At 42.8% G+C, this 16,372-nt stretch overlaps 1 protein-coding gene across 1 annotated transcript in view; it reads right to left on the bottom strand.

Annotated features, from left to right (window-relative positions):
* Window positions 1–139: 139 nt before the first annotated feature.
* The window catches only part of camkvl (CaM kinase-like vesicle-associated, like), a 36,598-nt gene continuing 20,365 nt past the window's right edge, over window positions 140–16,372 (bottom strand). Inside the window, exons 2-11 of the mRNA XM_062391051.1 lie at window positions 9,428–9,534; window positions 8,188–8,319; window positions 7,949–8,023; window positions 7,007–7,145; window positions 6,111–6,231; window positions 5,419–5,494; window positions 5,110–5,246; window positions 4,851–4,929; window positions 4,662–4,749; window positions 140–3,157 (exon numbers count right to left, since the gene is read on the bottom strand). Of these exons, the coding sequence (XP_062247035.1) occupies window positions 1,688–3,157; window positions 4,662–4,749; window positions 4,851–4,929; window positions 5,110–5,246; window positions 5,419–5,494; window positions 6,111–6,231; window positions 7,007–7,145; window positions 7,949–8,023; window positions 8,188–8,319; window positions 9,428–9,522 (2,412 nt within the window). The 5' untranslated portion in view covers window positions 9,523–9,534 and the 3' untranslated portion in view covers window positions 140–1,687. The remainder of the gene's footprint in view (window positions 3,158–4,661; window positions 4,750–4,850; window positions 4,930–5,109; window positions 5,247–5,418; window positions 5,495–6,110; window positions 6,232–7,006; window positions 7,146–7,948; window positions 8,024–8,187; window positions 8,320–9,427; window positions 9,535–16,372) is intronic.

The raw sequence follows: 16,372 nt of genomic DNA, 5'->3' as shown, positions 1-16,372 counted from the left end.
TGATTGGATAACGGTTCTTTCAGCTCCACTGCCGTCGTTGTAATTCCACTAAAAGCGTCAAACTGAGTCATCATCTCAAACTTTTAAGAAACAAACAACTCCAAATGTTTTTTTTTTTACTTTAATTGAAAGACTTGCAAACAGAGCACGGTTTACATATAGGGACAGAATAGTGGATGTGTAGACGTGGTGGGGAAAAAAGCACAGAAACTTGTTTTACATAGATTTAAAAGCAGAATGAAATTCAGAAAGAACTTTTTACACAATTAAAAGTAGCAAATACAGACAGCACTTTCCAATAAACAGAACCAAGTTAATGTGTCGACAAAACAAACTTTCTGGACAGGACCGTAGACTGTATATAAAGATGCACCATAAGACTACCCCCCAAAAATTGAGGCGAAAGCGTCTTGATCGCCACCTGTATGCCGGCTGTGGGACAGGTCATTAACCCAACCTGCTCCATGTTAGCAGAGGAGATATGGACCACAAGAAAACTTCGAAGTACATGTCAAATATAATTTTTTGTGACTTTGGGAAGTTCTTATCAAGCTGATGTAGGTTCAAGGGTTAATTTATCTGATAAGTTTGGTTAATTCGTTATTTGATGCTTATGGTCTGAGATGTCATGATTGACAGATGAGTCTGATTCACGATTGGTTGAGTTTGTGTATTGACAGGAACTCACTACCTCATCCCATGAATCGCTACTAAGCAGACTCTGGCCCGCAGGATTGAGGCCTTTGCATCCACTATAATTCAGCTTCTTTTTTCTAATGTAGGGGGAGTAACTGGAGAGGCATCTTCCAGCTTTATATACAATCTATGATCAGGACCTTGGAGAACTCTGGAAAAAGAAGAGGAAATGTGTGTGCGTGTGTAGGTATGTCTGTCTGTGTTTTATTGCAAAGCCTTTATACAATAACATCTTGCATCTAAACCTTTCCCCAGCCCTCCAACATGTGTGGAGTACCTCACAAGACTTTGAGTGATGGTTCAAGTTTAAGGACACTATAAAACAAAAGAAATATTTTTTCAGCAGCCAGTGGAAATCCTTGATCAGTTTAGTTTCACATACTTCTGTACAACGATGTAACTGTGAGCTGATGATATAGCAGCCTCACTGTACAATGAATAGTTATATAAATGAAAAGGAATGAAAACTTGAAGAATAAAAGGATGAGTAGATTTTGAAAAAATAGGTAAGATGTCAGTTTGGCTATAAGGAAGGTCACGACGTGAGCAAAGACTAGGAACCCAGGTTTTTATTAACATTTTCTGGGAATAATGCAAATCAAAACACTTGCTCAGCTTATTTTACTTGTGTAGCTTTGCGATTTTGAGCTTGGATTTCAATACGAGGTGATTGTGCAGAGTGCATTCATGCACACAATCAGACCTTAAAATACAAACAAACTTGGTGCGATCTTTGTCTTTGCAGCTGCCACAAAGACAGATAGAGTACTTTACTCCACTGAGACCCCAGTTTTCTGAGTGTAATAGGCAGATTACTCTAAACGACCATCTCAGTGTTAATGCACAACCAAACCAAGCAACACTGTGTATGGTTACTTTTCCTCTGGTGAGCAAACAATATAATACTTCTGGGTGAGGGTCGTTAAACCCTCCAATTTAAACTTTAAATCCAGTGCTGCAGGTGTTGGGTTTTGCATCATGGTCAGCTGCTTTATATACCCCTGCCCATCCCAGCTCTGGGTGACTGGCTGGGATGTACAGCCCCCCTCTGTCCATCCCCGTCTTCCTGCTCTTGTGCCACCTGGGCTGAGGCTTGTGTGGGTGGAGAGGGTGGGGGGTAGGAGGGCGGAGGGATAGTAAGGCGAGGGAGAGATGGCAGGGCGGGCCTGGGAGAGGTGGGAAGAGGTGGAGGGGTGGCCGAAGTTGCAGTTGAGGAGTGTGCACGGGATGTGGCGGGCGAGGCTTGTGTGCTCCGGGCACGTGGCTGTTCGGCCGGGCAGTCACTGATCTGCTCCATAAGCGAGGGCATGTCTCCCTCAATCTTCTCCAGCACGGCTGCCATTTGCTTTTCTATCTGCTCTATCACGCTATCCATTTGCCAGTCGCTTGTACAGCTGCTCCCGCCTCCATGCTGTAGCCCTGTTCCATATAACGCTAACCCTCCACCACTTGTATACAGAGAGCTGTATGGACTCACGTAGCTCCCTGCCATCCCCATCCCAACTTCTGGGTTGTAAGGTGTGGCATGACGGCCCAAGCTAGCAGAACTGCCAACTGTGTAACAACCCTGTCCGGTCACAGGACCTGCCGAGGCTATGCTAAACTCAGCACTGTATCTGTCTGTTCTCCTGGCATCCTGATCCCTTCTACCAACAGGGCTAGCATCACCCCTTAACCTAACTCCTAGTCCCACATCTGCCACAGCTCCGGGCCCTATAGCTGGAGTGACTGCCACTGCCACTGACCTTTCTGCCACAGCCTCTGGTAGTTGTGTCTGACACCAGCTTCCGTCCGTCTCGTCCTTTTGTCCCTTCTGAGGGGCTCCTCTCTTCTCTGGTGAGGCCGTAGTGTCAGCAGACGCTGTGGGTGGAGTGCCACGGAGCGTTGCAGCCATTTTACGTTTGCTGCTGGGATCAGGGGACGTGGATGTGTGTTTTTTGTCGAGATTAGTGCCTGAAGAACCGTCTGACAGCTTGGAGGGATCATGCATCTCCTCAGGTGTCGGTTTGGATTCTGGAGGAAATCTATTTTGAACCAAATTAGCGGCCATTTTCCTGGTTCCATCACCTGCTGCCTTCTTTGCCCCGATCATATCAGGCTCCTCTTGTGTGAGTTTGGTGGCTGCATGTGTCTGACAGAGGGGTTCCTGAATATCGGATGGGGAAGATCCCACAGACGGGCCTAAAGTCATGTTTATCTCCTCAAGTTTTTCTTCTAGCTTACTCCTCCCCTCATCCTGGTCCATACCTGGTGGCGTGTTTTCAACGGTGACCTCTAAAGACACACTACTTGATGTTACCCCTCCATCACTTGTCCCTTTCTCTCCCTCCTCACTTGTACCCTGAGACACACCGCCCTCGCCGTCTCCTGTCTCCTCGCTGCCCTGACCTTCGGCTGAACTGTCAATTAAACTGTCTGGGTTCTTCAGTCGTTGCATGAAGGTGGTCACGCGGATCGCTTTCTGCAGAACAGATAGAGGCAGAGAAAAAGGAGAAAAGGATAGCAGGAGGAAGAATATTAAAGAAAACACAAACCTTTGATACTATAGCTGATTATGGTAAAGCATAAAAAATAAGCTTCCAAGACGAGCGTTGGACAAAAAGCTTGTCTAGGCACCATGATCTAGGACCATCATACTATGAGATATGATTCACATCAAGTGAACAGTGCAGTTAGATTATTGCCAGTTGTTTACTTCCAAAAGGCTATGACATATTGCCCCCTGTTTTAAATCAATCTCAAGACTCACTCTCCCCAAGCATCTCCTAGACTGCTTGTTGACGGAGTGGAAAAGGCAAATGAGCAGATACGTCTGAATTTCCTTTCCCTTCCCTTCACTCATCTCACTCCTTTCAATTTTACAAACACTGAAGGAGTTCAGGGGAATGTGTGATCTTAGAGGTTGTTTCTAAACGAAGGAATTGATTCTCTGGAAGCGAGACAGCCATTTGGACACAAAAATATCACGGAATACAACATGGCTTGACGGAGCAGCTTCTGTATATAGTTTCAAGTATGACTTGAATGTAACACTGAGGTACAGTATGGGACAATGAGCCAGGATTCACGTAAGAGGAATGACAGAGGGCCTTAACAGTTCAAATCACTGCACTTCAACAGTCCACAGTGGCCTATATCACATATATCCTTTCCATTTCTCCCTCCTTATCTACACTAATGTAAAACAGGTATATGAGCAGCCAACCCTCCTTCCTGTTGTTGATCAATATCTTGTTTGCACCAGTCTGGTTTTACAAACGAGTGCAGATGAGGAGTAAGAAAGGAGCAGAGCGGGCCACTATGAACATCTGAGCCTAATCCAATGAAGACAAGTGGGGCAAAAGTGGATGGATCTCTTCTGGAACAGGCAGAGTGACAGTGGACAGGAACAGAGCTTATGAGAAGAGGTTCACTTTAGCCAAGGCCATGATCAATACATCTCAAAGCAGACTGGGGTTTAATGTTAATGTGGTTTCTCGTTTGGTTAATTATTATTAACTACTTAAACCTTCTTTTGGTTCATGAAGGTGTTCAGCCATATGAAAGATGTTGGTTTATTGAATCATGCCAGACTTAATGTGAGTTTCTGCCCACGCTCTGTCCTTCCACTCTCCCTCAGAATGATCTACAATACCTTCAACTCCTGGGAACCACATGGGGGAAAGAGAGAAGAGGATTATAGCTGTTACTTTTGCTGTTAATTCAGCACTTCCACCAAGATTACCTCCTTCTTTGTCTTCAGCTTTCATTTCCCCCATGACACCCTGATGACCATATACAGTATCATGCAAATTTAAACATGCATCCGCAGAGCTGTATGCGGAACTAAAAGCAGCATCATCATTACAAATAGGCCAATTATTCTCATATTGATTGAAGCCATTTTCAACACAGACGCCTGCCCTCTCCGTGATATGACAAACTTAATTCGCTGCAATAGAAAAAAAGGGAAAGCAAATCCGTACCCGCCATTTGGCTTTCGCAAAGTTCTTCTCAAACTGGGCACACACACCATCCTTCAAGTTCTTCTCTGAGGCCCCATTCCCCGCAATCCTGATGCAGGGGACAGACAGCACACAAGTGAGAGAGAGCCCTGAATACATGTGTCAGAAGGTTTTTATCCTTGTGAATACAGCATATGTGTACAGAGTTACCATTCATGCCAGAGTGCATCCTGTGCTGTGATTCTCAGCATCTGGTCCACCTCCATAAGACGACAGACAAGCTCCTTAGCTAAAAGAGAAGGAGCAATGATATATGGTATATGATATATTTGACAACTGTAATATATTTGACATATGTGACATCAAATATCTTAATTATCTGCCCTTTGAATAAGGGCAACTGACAGGCAAACATATAGTCCGAACTTCAGATGGGGGGTTATTATCAGGGTTTGGTGGAGCCATGTACCTGCAGGTGAAATGTCATCCCAGTAAGGAGTATCAAACTCAAAGTCCCCAGCGACAATGCGACAGAAGATGATGCGATTATGCAGATCTGTGTTCTCCTCTTCTGTCTCATCATAAAAAGGAGGGTTACCTGATAAACTGCAAAAAAAGGAAGGAGATAGAGGAAGGGATATAACTCCAAAACCGTTACTACTGGAAACAGCCTTCATAAATAAAGCAAAGCAATTATTCAGCTAAAAGTTTTAGATCGCAGCTGAGTCCTGCAAGATGTATTAAATTATAGCTTTGGTATTTACTAATGGAGACTCACAGTATGAACATTATAACACCCACAGCCCAGCAGTCCACAGGACGACCATATCGGTGCCGAGCCACCACTTCAGGAGCTGAGAAAGAGCAAAGAGGAGAACAGACATACAGTGAGTGACAGAGGATGATATTTTGAAATGGCAGCAGACAAAATTTATAATTTTACCCTGCAAAGACAATAGCTTCAATTTTTCACACTCCTTTTCTCATTCCTTCCCTGTCCTGGCCTCTGTTCGCTTTCTTTCTTTATTTGTCTTATTACTCAGCTCAGCATCATGAATAACTGCCCTGGCCTTTCAGCAGAAGGAACCAGGCCAAGGCACATCTCTGCTCTCCATGTTGCCCTCGCATAAAACTCAGGGAGACAGAGAGTAGTGAGACAGTGCAGATGATGTGAGAGGACATGAAAAGATAGAATGAGAGGGACAAGGAGGAGGAGGGCAAGAGCTGGATGCTCTCAGTTCTGTGTTTTTTTTACAAAAAAATTATAATTTTCAACAGAACTCAAAAAAGGTAAAGTATGCCTGCAGGCCTGTATTTACATCAGAAAGCAAACCTGTTAGAAGTATGCAAAGTGTATGAGGATGGAGGACAGAGAAATAAATATTTGTTTGTGAGAAAGGCTGCTCATTACCCCCCCATCCCCCCCAAAAAAAACAGCTGTCATCTTATAGTGTTGATCGAGCATCCTACCCAGGTACTCTGGTGTTCCACAAGGCTCCGTGATGGGTCCGTTCTCAAACCTGGACAGGTAGAAATCTCGCAGAACTACTTTGTTGTGGTTGTTTTCTGTGTAGTACATGAGGTTTTCCAGCTATACAAAAAGAGGAGAAGAAGAAGAATTATCATACAGATACAAACAAACAGAAGCCCGCCTATTCAAAGTCATTAAGGAAAAGGTCTTTGAACACGTTCAGTTTATTTATTTATTATTTTATGTTACTCTGTTTAATACAGAGACAATACCATAATAATAACAACAATAATAATAATAATATAAAAATGATAATATAATAGTTAGAGTTGTTAAAAACTAAATGATAACAAGTTCCTAAATCATAAACGGTAAATAGGACCAACAGGTGCATAATAACATAATGTCATATATAAAAACTAATGGATGACCAGATTCAACAGAGTCCAGATCAGACAGACTGAGAGAAGATTCCGGCTTCTAACAGCAGGGGGAGTCTGAAGCTTAAGAGATTCTGTAATTCCATCCTTATGGGGTGATAATGTGGGATGAAGATATACATCTCTCTTTCTCTCTCTCCCTCTGTGTGTGTGTGTGTGTGTTTGTGTGTGTGTGTATCACCAGAGACTGCATTAAGCCATAAAGATACTCCCTCGCTAAAAATGTTATCAAATGTTTAGTCATTAACTTAGATGGCAGTGCAACACTTTTATGTGTCTCTGTAGAGAATCTGTGGACTAAATACTCTAATTGCTTTCAGGGGTGTGGTGGTGAAGACGGCCACTCTATCAATCTTTTTGTTATACATTTCATCCTGTACTTTCATAGAGGCAATAGAAGTGATTAGCCACATGCCACAATGCTGTGAGGGGAATAGAGGGAATGAGTAGTGCACCTTCAGGTTCCTGTGAACTATGTTGAGGGAGTGTAAGTAAGCTACGGCCTCGAGGACTTGTCTGATGACATTGGAAGCGTCTCTCTCCGTGTAATTCCCCTGGTCCAGAATCCAGTCGAATACATCTCCTCCTGTTGCACTGCAGGCAGTTGCACGTGTAAAAACACACAAAATGAAAACATCAGCGCGCACATCGCCAAATGGACTAATAAAAAACTAACGCAACTTGCCGCGACTGTTAACCGCATGTTGCAACACGTTACTTCACTTTAAGCTCTGAGTAACACAGTTATCGAAAGCCCCGTGCTCTTGTTTATAGTCCGTTGGTGAGGCAATCTGCTTCTGCCGGCCCAGAGCTATCACTGCTGAGCAATTTGAAAAGTATTGGTCATTACTCTGAAAGACTCGGTTAACTTTGGATGGTGCACAAATGATCACCCTCAGCATCAGAGGTACCACCTGGACCAAAATGGTGGAGGACAAGACAGACAGAGACAGATGCACACACAGATGACTGCGGCCACATCGGGTCGAGTCAGTCTCCCTGTGTTTCAGTAGCAGAAGGGAAGCTTCAGTGATTCTTACTGCTTTTAAATGCAGTTGCCAAGCCACGAGTGAAGTGGACGGCTCTGGCGAATTGGTCCTAAGCTGCCCGTCGGGAATCTCATACAGCAAACCAGTGTTTCAGGAGCACAGAGTGATGTCGAGTGTTACTAAGAGCAAATATCTCATCAGATCTAACACCTTCCTTTGCTGCTGAGGGGAGAAACAGAGCACACTGTAATAAGAGGATGGGCTCCATCGCTACCCTGCAGCTGATGGAAACATGGAGGCTGATACACAATTATCACACACACGTACGCACACAAACATCCTTATACACATTGACAGGAATCTAGACACGAGAAAGATAAATGGAGAAACAATGGGAGGAACACTCACAGTTCCTGGATGATGAAGTATTCTTTCCTGGTCTCATAGGTGTCAATCAGCTGAAGGATGTTTGGGTGATTGACCCTGGAACAGCAAAAAGAAGGGCACCAACAATTCAAAAATTCAAAAATTCATAAACAAGACTGCGTGGGCACATAAAATCAAATAACAAAACATTCTCTCATTCTCGCTCTCTCCGCCGCTCTCCATCGCCTGATCATTCATCCGTCTGCAAACAGACTGCGTACAATTTCAGGATCATGATTTCGTTCTTGGCAGCCTTGCGGACTTTCCTGCCGTCCTTCTTGAGGAATTTCTTGCAGACAAACACCTTGTCTGTCTGTCGGTCTTTGGCCAGGCACAGCTCGCAGAACTCCTTCCTACACAAGGAGAGAAAATAGACGGAGAGACAGACACGCTAAGAAAAGGCAAAAAAAAAGAGAGGCTAATATGATGTTAGAATAAAGAAGACATGTGTAGCTATGTGTTAGAGTTGTTGATAGAGACAAAGAGAAAATTGCACAAGAGAGAAAAACACACTAAATATTGTGGAGGCAAAGCTTTTTTGGTGAAAAATGATAAAAGAATTTTAAATGAAAAGGGACTATCAGCTGGGTATTCTCTATTTTGAGCTTCATTCAAACGGATTTTGAGGAGCTGTGTGATGTAAAATTAAAGTACAACGTTGTCAGAGTTCACATTGAATATTTCATGCCCATTAATACTCTCAGGAAGACATGATGGCATCTTTTATCTTCTAAAATACTTATCATTCTCATTCTCTATAGGTCCGTTAGGTTTCATCCCTTACTATGATAAGTGCACAAATTAATTGATTTGAATTGAACTGAAATTGATTGAATAACATCCAGAATAGAAAAATAAACAAAAAGAAATCATCACACCCTTCTTCAACACATTATAATATATACACATTAATTTGCGTTTATCTACGTGTTATGTAAAAGATGAGCAGAAATCTCTGCAGCCAGATGCTGATGTTGCCATATGGCCTCTTAAACTAATGTGTGTGTGTGTGTGTGTGTGTGTTTGTGTGTGTGTGTGTGTCGAAGAGAGGTGTTCAGGGGGGAAAAAAGTGGTCAGTATTTGGCCAGTCAAGCAGCAGAGTGATCTCTACAGCCTTCTGCTTTTCCAGCCAGGATAATGCAATATTTAAACTGAATAAATTATAGACCTCCAACAGTGTGTCACATGAACTGTCATGAGCAAAAACCTACAGACAACTGGTTGGCAAAGATTTAAAAAAAACACATGACACATGTAATTCCTTCTGCCATTCTCTTCTCTGATACCTTTTGATTTGCCAAACCAAAATCTGCAGTGGAAATGGTTCCAATTAAATTTTGAAATGATTCATGAAGAGGATATAAAAAACAGTTGGGAGGACTGGAAGGAGTCCATGAATTCTGCATGGTTAGGGAAGGAAAAGGCAACAGAGATACATGCATGAGGCTTTGTGGGACTTACGCTCGGAGGACCTGTCCAATCTCATATTTCTCCGTGACATCAGACATGCTACTGTACATGCGCCCCTCTCGCAGGGCAAGGCAACCAAATGGCATGACGTCATTCACCTGAAAAAATAAAGAGGAAGACATTTCAATCATTTCACTAGAAAGGGGACAAGTTAACATAAATTATTTTGACGACACCTCAAGGTAACAGAGAGATAAAGGGATTGCATAGACACATGGACCAGCATGTTAAAGAAGAGGAGGGCACTGATGAAACATCATGAAAGCCTTCAGTGGTTGAAATCAAAGACACCAAAGGAGGTCTGTTACTATCAGCCATGAAAACACACTGTGCAGTGGAGAACCGCGGCTCAAGCCAAGCCCGTTTCTGAACCAGTCTGGATACTGACGCTTCTGGCGGCCTGATTGCGTGCCAACCTTGTCAACAGATACTAAGCTACTCACTAAGCTTCTCTTTACTCTGCTGAAGTCTGCAGATTCTGTGCAACGTCTGTCAAGTTCAAGTTAAACTTTATTTATAAAGGGCAGTGTCCCTGTGTCCCTAAAGCAGCTGGCTTCTCCAGCAATCACTGACAGTACTGGGCTTTAATGACGGGAAAATTAGTTTTTGTTTGTTGCCCGGTCTGCATGTGTGTGTGTGTGTGTGTGTGTGTGAGTGTGTGTGTGTGTGTGTGTGTGTGTGTGTGTGTGTGTGCGTGTGTTTGTGTGAGAGCATTGGATTTGTCGTCTGATCTGCAATAGATCAGCAGTTCATGACCCTTTCGAGTTGCAGTGAAAATCACTAAAAATGACTTTAAATGTCCTCCCTCACCTAGTAACTCCTACTGTTAACACTGCACAGGCCTGAAAACATCTCAACCATATCTTCATAATAAATACACCACCAGTCAAAGGTTGTGAAAACCCAAAGCAGAAGCCTTAACAGTTAATGCTAACAAGTCCCATACGTAATCCCTCCGTCTGGGAAAAGACAGAGGTGGAAAAAACGGTGGTTCTCCACCTCTGACAGCCTCCTGTATACTATTGTAAGAATGGTAATAAAAATAGAATTAACAAAGAAAGACAGACTGCTTGGTCAGAGGTGCATCGGTAACATAATGACCCGAAGGTTTCAAATAGAAGAATTAGACTGTGTTTTCAAATAATGGGTTATCTATGGAAGTAAATCTGTGTCATTGGGATTTGAAACAAAAAAGACATTGAATTTCTAGCACTGAATATTTATGCATGGAAATTATGTATTTGAATGTTTTTCAACGTTTAAAATTCAACCACAAAAAATTCAACCTCAAAAAATTCAACCGCAAAAAATTCAACCTCAAAAATTCAACCTCAAAAAATTCAACTGCAACATCCGGGGATCCAAGGAGGAGCAATTGATTCCAGATTCAAGATCGGGAGCGTGCATGAGGTGCTTCGGTGAGTGTTTAAACTCTTCTATATGCCATCGGTGTAGTTTGTTTCTGTAAGATGTAGTAATAGACAGCTGACATGTGTACATTCACCGACTTTATTGGACATAAACTAAGTGGAACTTAAATGAGATGACGTTCGGATTTTTTTTTCCAAACGGGCCAGTGACTGGCATGGGTAACGCCAGGATTTCAATTTTGGATGGGCCACTATTTAATAGGAAAAATAATACTTATTATATGATCCCTGCCTGACTTGTTTGTGTTTATCTGCTGTAGACAAGCTTTAACAGCGCGGTGCGCCGCTCTCTCTCCCGTTAAAAGTGAATGTCGCTCACCCAGCTCTCTCTCTCTCGCTCCACTGTCAGCTGTAACCCTCAGCTGTTTTAAGACACTTCACACCAAGACGCTTTGACAGCTCTGACAACGCTGAAGCTAACTCACCTTCGACATGCAACATCAGAACAATATTGTGTCCCGACGTCGACACCGAGCGACCGTCTTTTCCAAAGAGAGGAAGGGATGTTTAGATTTGATTGTGTGGTAGGCAGCATTGATGAAAATAAATATGTATGCGAGTTAAAAAGAAGTGGTCTACGTATTTCTGATTTGATTTGGCTTTTCCTGCATTTGGTTTAACACATGTAGTAACAGGAGAGAGACAGTGGAGCGAGAGAGAGAGAGAGAGCTGGGTGAGCGACATTCACTTTTAACGGGAGAGAGAGCGGCGCACCGCGCTGTTAAAGCTTGTCTACAGCAGATAAACACAAACAAGTCAGGCAGGGATCATATAATAAGTATTATTTTTCCTATTAAATAGTGGCCCATCCAAAATTGAAATCCTGGCGTTACCCATGCCAGTCACTGGCCCGTTCGGAAAAAAAAATCCGAACGTCATCTCGTTTAAGTTCCACTTAGTTTATGTCCAATAAAGTCCGTGAATGTACACATGTCAGCTGTCTATTACTACATCTTACAGAAACAAACTACACCGATGGCATATAGAAGAGTTTAAACAATCACCGAAGCACCTCACGCACGCTCCCGATCTTGAATCTGGAATCGATTGCTCCTCCTTGGATCCCCGGATGTTGCAGTTGAATTTTTTGAGGTTGAATTTTTGAGGTTGAATTTTTTGCGGTTGAATTTTTTGCGGTTGAATTTTTTGCGGTTGAATTTTTTGAGGTTGAATTTTTTGCGGTTGAATTTTAAACGTTGAAAAACATTCAAATACATACTTTCCATGCATAAATATTCAGTGCTAGAAATTCAATGTCTTTTTTGTTTCAAATCCCGATGACACAGATTTACTTCCATAGTTATCAGAACTGTCTCCAGCTGCCGGCTGAGTCAAAATCATAGACTGTATTTAAAGATGGCCGTCATGACGGCTCCCTAGAAGTGGAGCCAGACTTTCTCAATATGTTTGGTTTTAATTTGTTCTTTGAGTTTGTAAAAATGGGGGGGGGGGGGGGAACAACTGGCATTGTTCTCAAACTTTTGCCAGTACTGCATATAGGGTCCAAAACTTTCAGACTGTGCCGCCCTGTGTATTTCAACATGGGATTATTCTTATCACGTCCACTCTAAAATAGCTGGTGACCCCACAAAAGGTCCAAAACGCCCGGGTAGAAAATCAAGGATCTAGAAAGTGAATCAGCAATCGATACGCCATCTCACCACAGCCCTCAGGCAATCCTCACCCACATTCTTTAAACAGGTCTATACTGCAGGACACAGATTCCCTGGAAGCTTCAGCCATCCATCCTCCTGGTCCTTCTCCACCTCCTCCTCCTCCTCCTAAACAATCCACTTTAACCCATTCCTGCGGGATCATTCATTTCTATTATTTCTCTTAGTGGAGATTCCTACACTTTATCTTGTGTCTCTGTCGGGGGCGAAACAAGACGAGTCCATGGAAAGTGACCGATACATGAAATATGTGATAGGAGGGAATGAGGCATTTGATAGGTAGCATTTATTAATGATAGTCATTCTGCAGGCAGGTAATGTTGTAGAGATGAATTCAGGGTTGTGTCGTGTGTCTGAGCGAAAGAGAAAGAAATAAGGAACTATGAAAAATAGGCAACATTAGGAAAGCAGAAAGTTGATAAAAATCCTCGGAAGAAAGGACATTCTGCTGGTGCTAATTAAGGATTAAGAATTGAATATCATGAGAAATCCACTCTGTCCCTTTCTGTGTATGTGCGTGTGAATGTGTGTAGCATCACAACTCTATATGATAGGGGTTAGAGGTTCTTCTTTGTACGGTGGAGGCAGGGCTGGAGAGTACTGTGTAATCCCAGCACTGGCCGTAATCTCTAATCTGCACGCCTAATCCAAAACGCTGCATGGGATACAATGCATGTGTATGTGCGCGCATGCACATGTGTGTGTATCTGGGCGAGAGAGCAAATGTCGATGCGGTAGTGTCGAATGTAGCAGATGTACGTTGGAGCAGAGGGGTGTGTGTTTGCCTTTGCGCGCGTGCGTGTCGCTCCATATGTGCGTCGCCGTTGGAGTGTAATGCCCCAGTGAAACCGTGGGGACTTTTGCGTTGGATTGAAAAGGGCTTGCTCTGCCAGCAGATTACATAAGAGCAACAACATTCCCATGAAAAAGGTCCTAGACGGTGGAGGTGATGCTGACTTGATGTGAATGAAGCACATCTGTCGCTTTGGGAACAAAATGTCCCCACTAATAACAGATACCCTCACCAATAACTGCTACATTTTTTCTCTTTACCTGCAGCATAAATTCCCAAATGTCAACTGTTGATGTTTTAAGAGTCTCAACACGCTCTTCAAGGGATTTTGAAATCACAAGCAGTGACCTGGGAACAGCCCTTGGAATTTGCCTTTGAATGCATCTTTATGTTTTCACTGACCTCAGACTTATTTGAAGCTCTTCCTCCAGTTTCTCGCCAGTCAGTTTGGGTTTAACTGAAGCTGACAGTTAAAGTGATGTACTCCTCTTTTTGTTGGTGAACACTAAATTCCCAGAGGGCTGTAAAGGTACATGTTACCTGGATTCTTCCAAAACATCAGTTTACAAACTGCGATTCAAATGTAGAGCGCAAATCAGTTTGTGGTCTGAAATGTCTCTTTGTGCACTGGTCTTAAAAAACACCACCACACCCTGAGTTGCAATGAACCTTATAGATGTTGTAGAGTTGGAGGAGACATGAGAGGAAAAAGATGATAGAAGATGGAGGAAAGAGGTGAGGAAGGATGGGAGCAGAAACACGAGAAGGAGAAAGCCTCTGTGTAAAGTGAAAAGGTGGATGGAGATAATGGAAACCGAACAAAGTGTAAAACAGAGAACTGCAGAGGAAGATTCAGAGTATACCTCTCACCTTCACAGTTTCACAGCTGTGTGTGTTTGTGTGTGTGTGTGAAAAATTGCACAAAGTAAATCTGTGTGTGTTAACAATGTGCGATAATGTGTGATGTGACTCATGTCTATGAGACTATGAGGGGCTGTCCCCAAAGTCAGAAAACACTTCGACAGAGCAACACCTCTACAGAACACACTCACGTCACTCACCCTCCTGAAGACTTTGCCAGATTTGTGAAGGGAGCACAAGATTAGAGATTAAATGAAGCATTGAAACCCAATGAGACATTTAACCTCCCTGACACTCGCAGCAGCAGAAGATACTGCTGAGAGTGTCACTGAACTTCACACAATTTTCAGGATGTTTTCACATTGCCGTGGCAGAAATGATAGAACTTTTAATTAATTTGTTTCAGAAATTGAATATAAAATAATCCTAATGATGCTTTCACTAGTGTGTTTCCTTTAAATTATATGAATTGTGGTTTTCTTTACCCTAGAATGCACCCTTTATATTCAAATACCTTATATTTACATCAGGATCGGGTCCTTTCTACGGAGGCCGCCATGTTTTTTACAGAAGTCAAGACTGGACAAACTAAGCACCTTTTGAATTTTTACGACAAATGAAGGCTGTCACAGGTTATTTTTCATGTTTGGAAGGGGAGGGTGAGGTAAGGGATATCCAGCTGCAACATGAAACTTCACCACTAGATGTCACTAATTTCTACACACTGAACCTTTAAAGAATTGCTGTTTTTCAGTAGGATTTTACAGTTTTATTTCCCAACTTTCCACATGTTCATTTCATGCAAAGATGATAGCACATCAAGCACCATGTTTGGTAAGTTGACTTTATTATAATGCAGTGAAACACTCTGAATGTCATTGTATTATTTCGGAAATTATGGTTGTCATTTTCAACATGAACAGGTACAACTTAACAAAACTGGACAACATATTGCAGCAATTTGAAGAATTAAATTTAGTTAATTAAAGAGTAAATATCCCTCTATGTATTGTGCATCATCACATTCTCGGGTCGCTGGCCATACCCTGCTATACATGCGGATATATAAGTTGACCAAAATGAAACGGGGGTTCTGGGTTTGAACATTGTTGGAAACATTTTGGAAGGATGGATGTATAGATACACAAGTTAAAAAGAGACTCAAGCGCTGACACCCATGCAAGGGTTTACTGTACCTTTGCCTATGCCTTCGAAATACACAACCTTTAGCACACACAGCTTCAGGTGTGCCCCACCCCCGCGAGACATAGCACTTCGGCTTCAGCACCTTAAATCAATTTCTCTGTGCACTTCTCAGAGGCTGAGGGTGTTTGTGTGCTTGTTCACAAGTGTTGTGTTTAGGCTGCAGCACGGCACAAAATGAATCGTATAGGAATAGAATATCCTTTTATCAGCTCAGAGGGGAAATGTTTCAGAGGTTCTCGGCGTCAAGGTTATTCTAAGTAAAAGAAAAAAAGCTCAAGCTCAGTCCGGGAAAAAATATCAAACATTCATACCTCATCTGTGAAGGCGAATGGTGCATTCTGCAGCTCATCATTTAATGCAAACTGACATCCTAAAGAAGATCGGTCTATTACATTAGGATCTGTGTGACAATCTGCTCTAAGTATGTTATGTATGTATCTAAATATTTTATTTCGACTACTGCCCGTGTGGGGCAGCTTTTTGCAGCTTCTTTCTGTGTTGTCACTCTCGTGGTTACGTGTGTTTTTTTTACTGTGTCCTTGTCCCCGTCAAACAGCTGCAGTGCGGCGATGTTTGTAAATCAACAACGATGCCATTATCAGCATCGGCATGATACAAATCCCGCTATCTGCACGACGTGATCAAGTGTTGCAGCATCGGCTCCGTGAGGAGGTGACACTAGATCTGCGGCCTGATAAGATAAACAACAACAACAACAAGATGGGTGTGTGTGTTTGTACCAAAATAAATAAATTTACTAAGTATGTCAACGTTTCGCCTCAGGAGAAGTGTGAGAGCAGCAGGGTCCCTGGCCGACCTTGGGTTACTTCTGCCGCTGTGAACGAGAGATGACAGGCCTCGCATGTCAGAGTCTGTGTGAGCGCAAATCACTTGAGAGATGCACAATGCTAGGCGCACACACACACACACACACACACACAGCAGATCCATACACGCAAACACACACATCGTA

Source organism: Platichthys flesus, chromosome 7, assembly GCF_949316205.1.
Source record: "Platichthys flesus chromosome 7, fPlaFle2.1, whole genome shotgun sequence".
Classification (NCBI taxonomy): domain Eukaryota; kingdom Metazoa; phylum Chordata; class Actinopteri; order Pleuronectiformes; family Pleuronectidae; genus Platichthys; species Platichthys flesus.
Note: the sequence above shows the minus strand (reverse complement) of the source record. Positions and strands in the feature narration are given on the sequence as shown.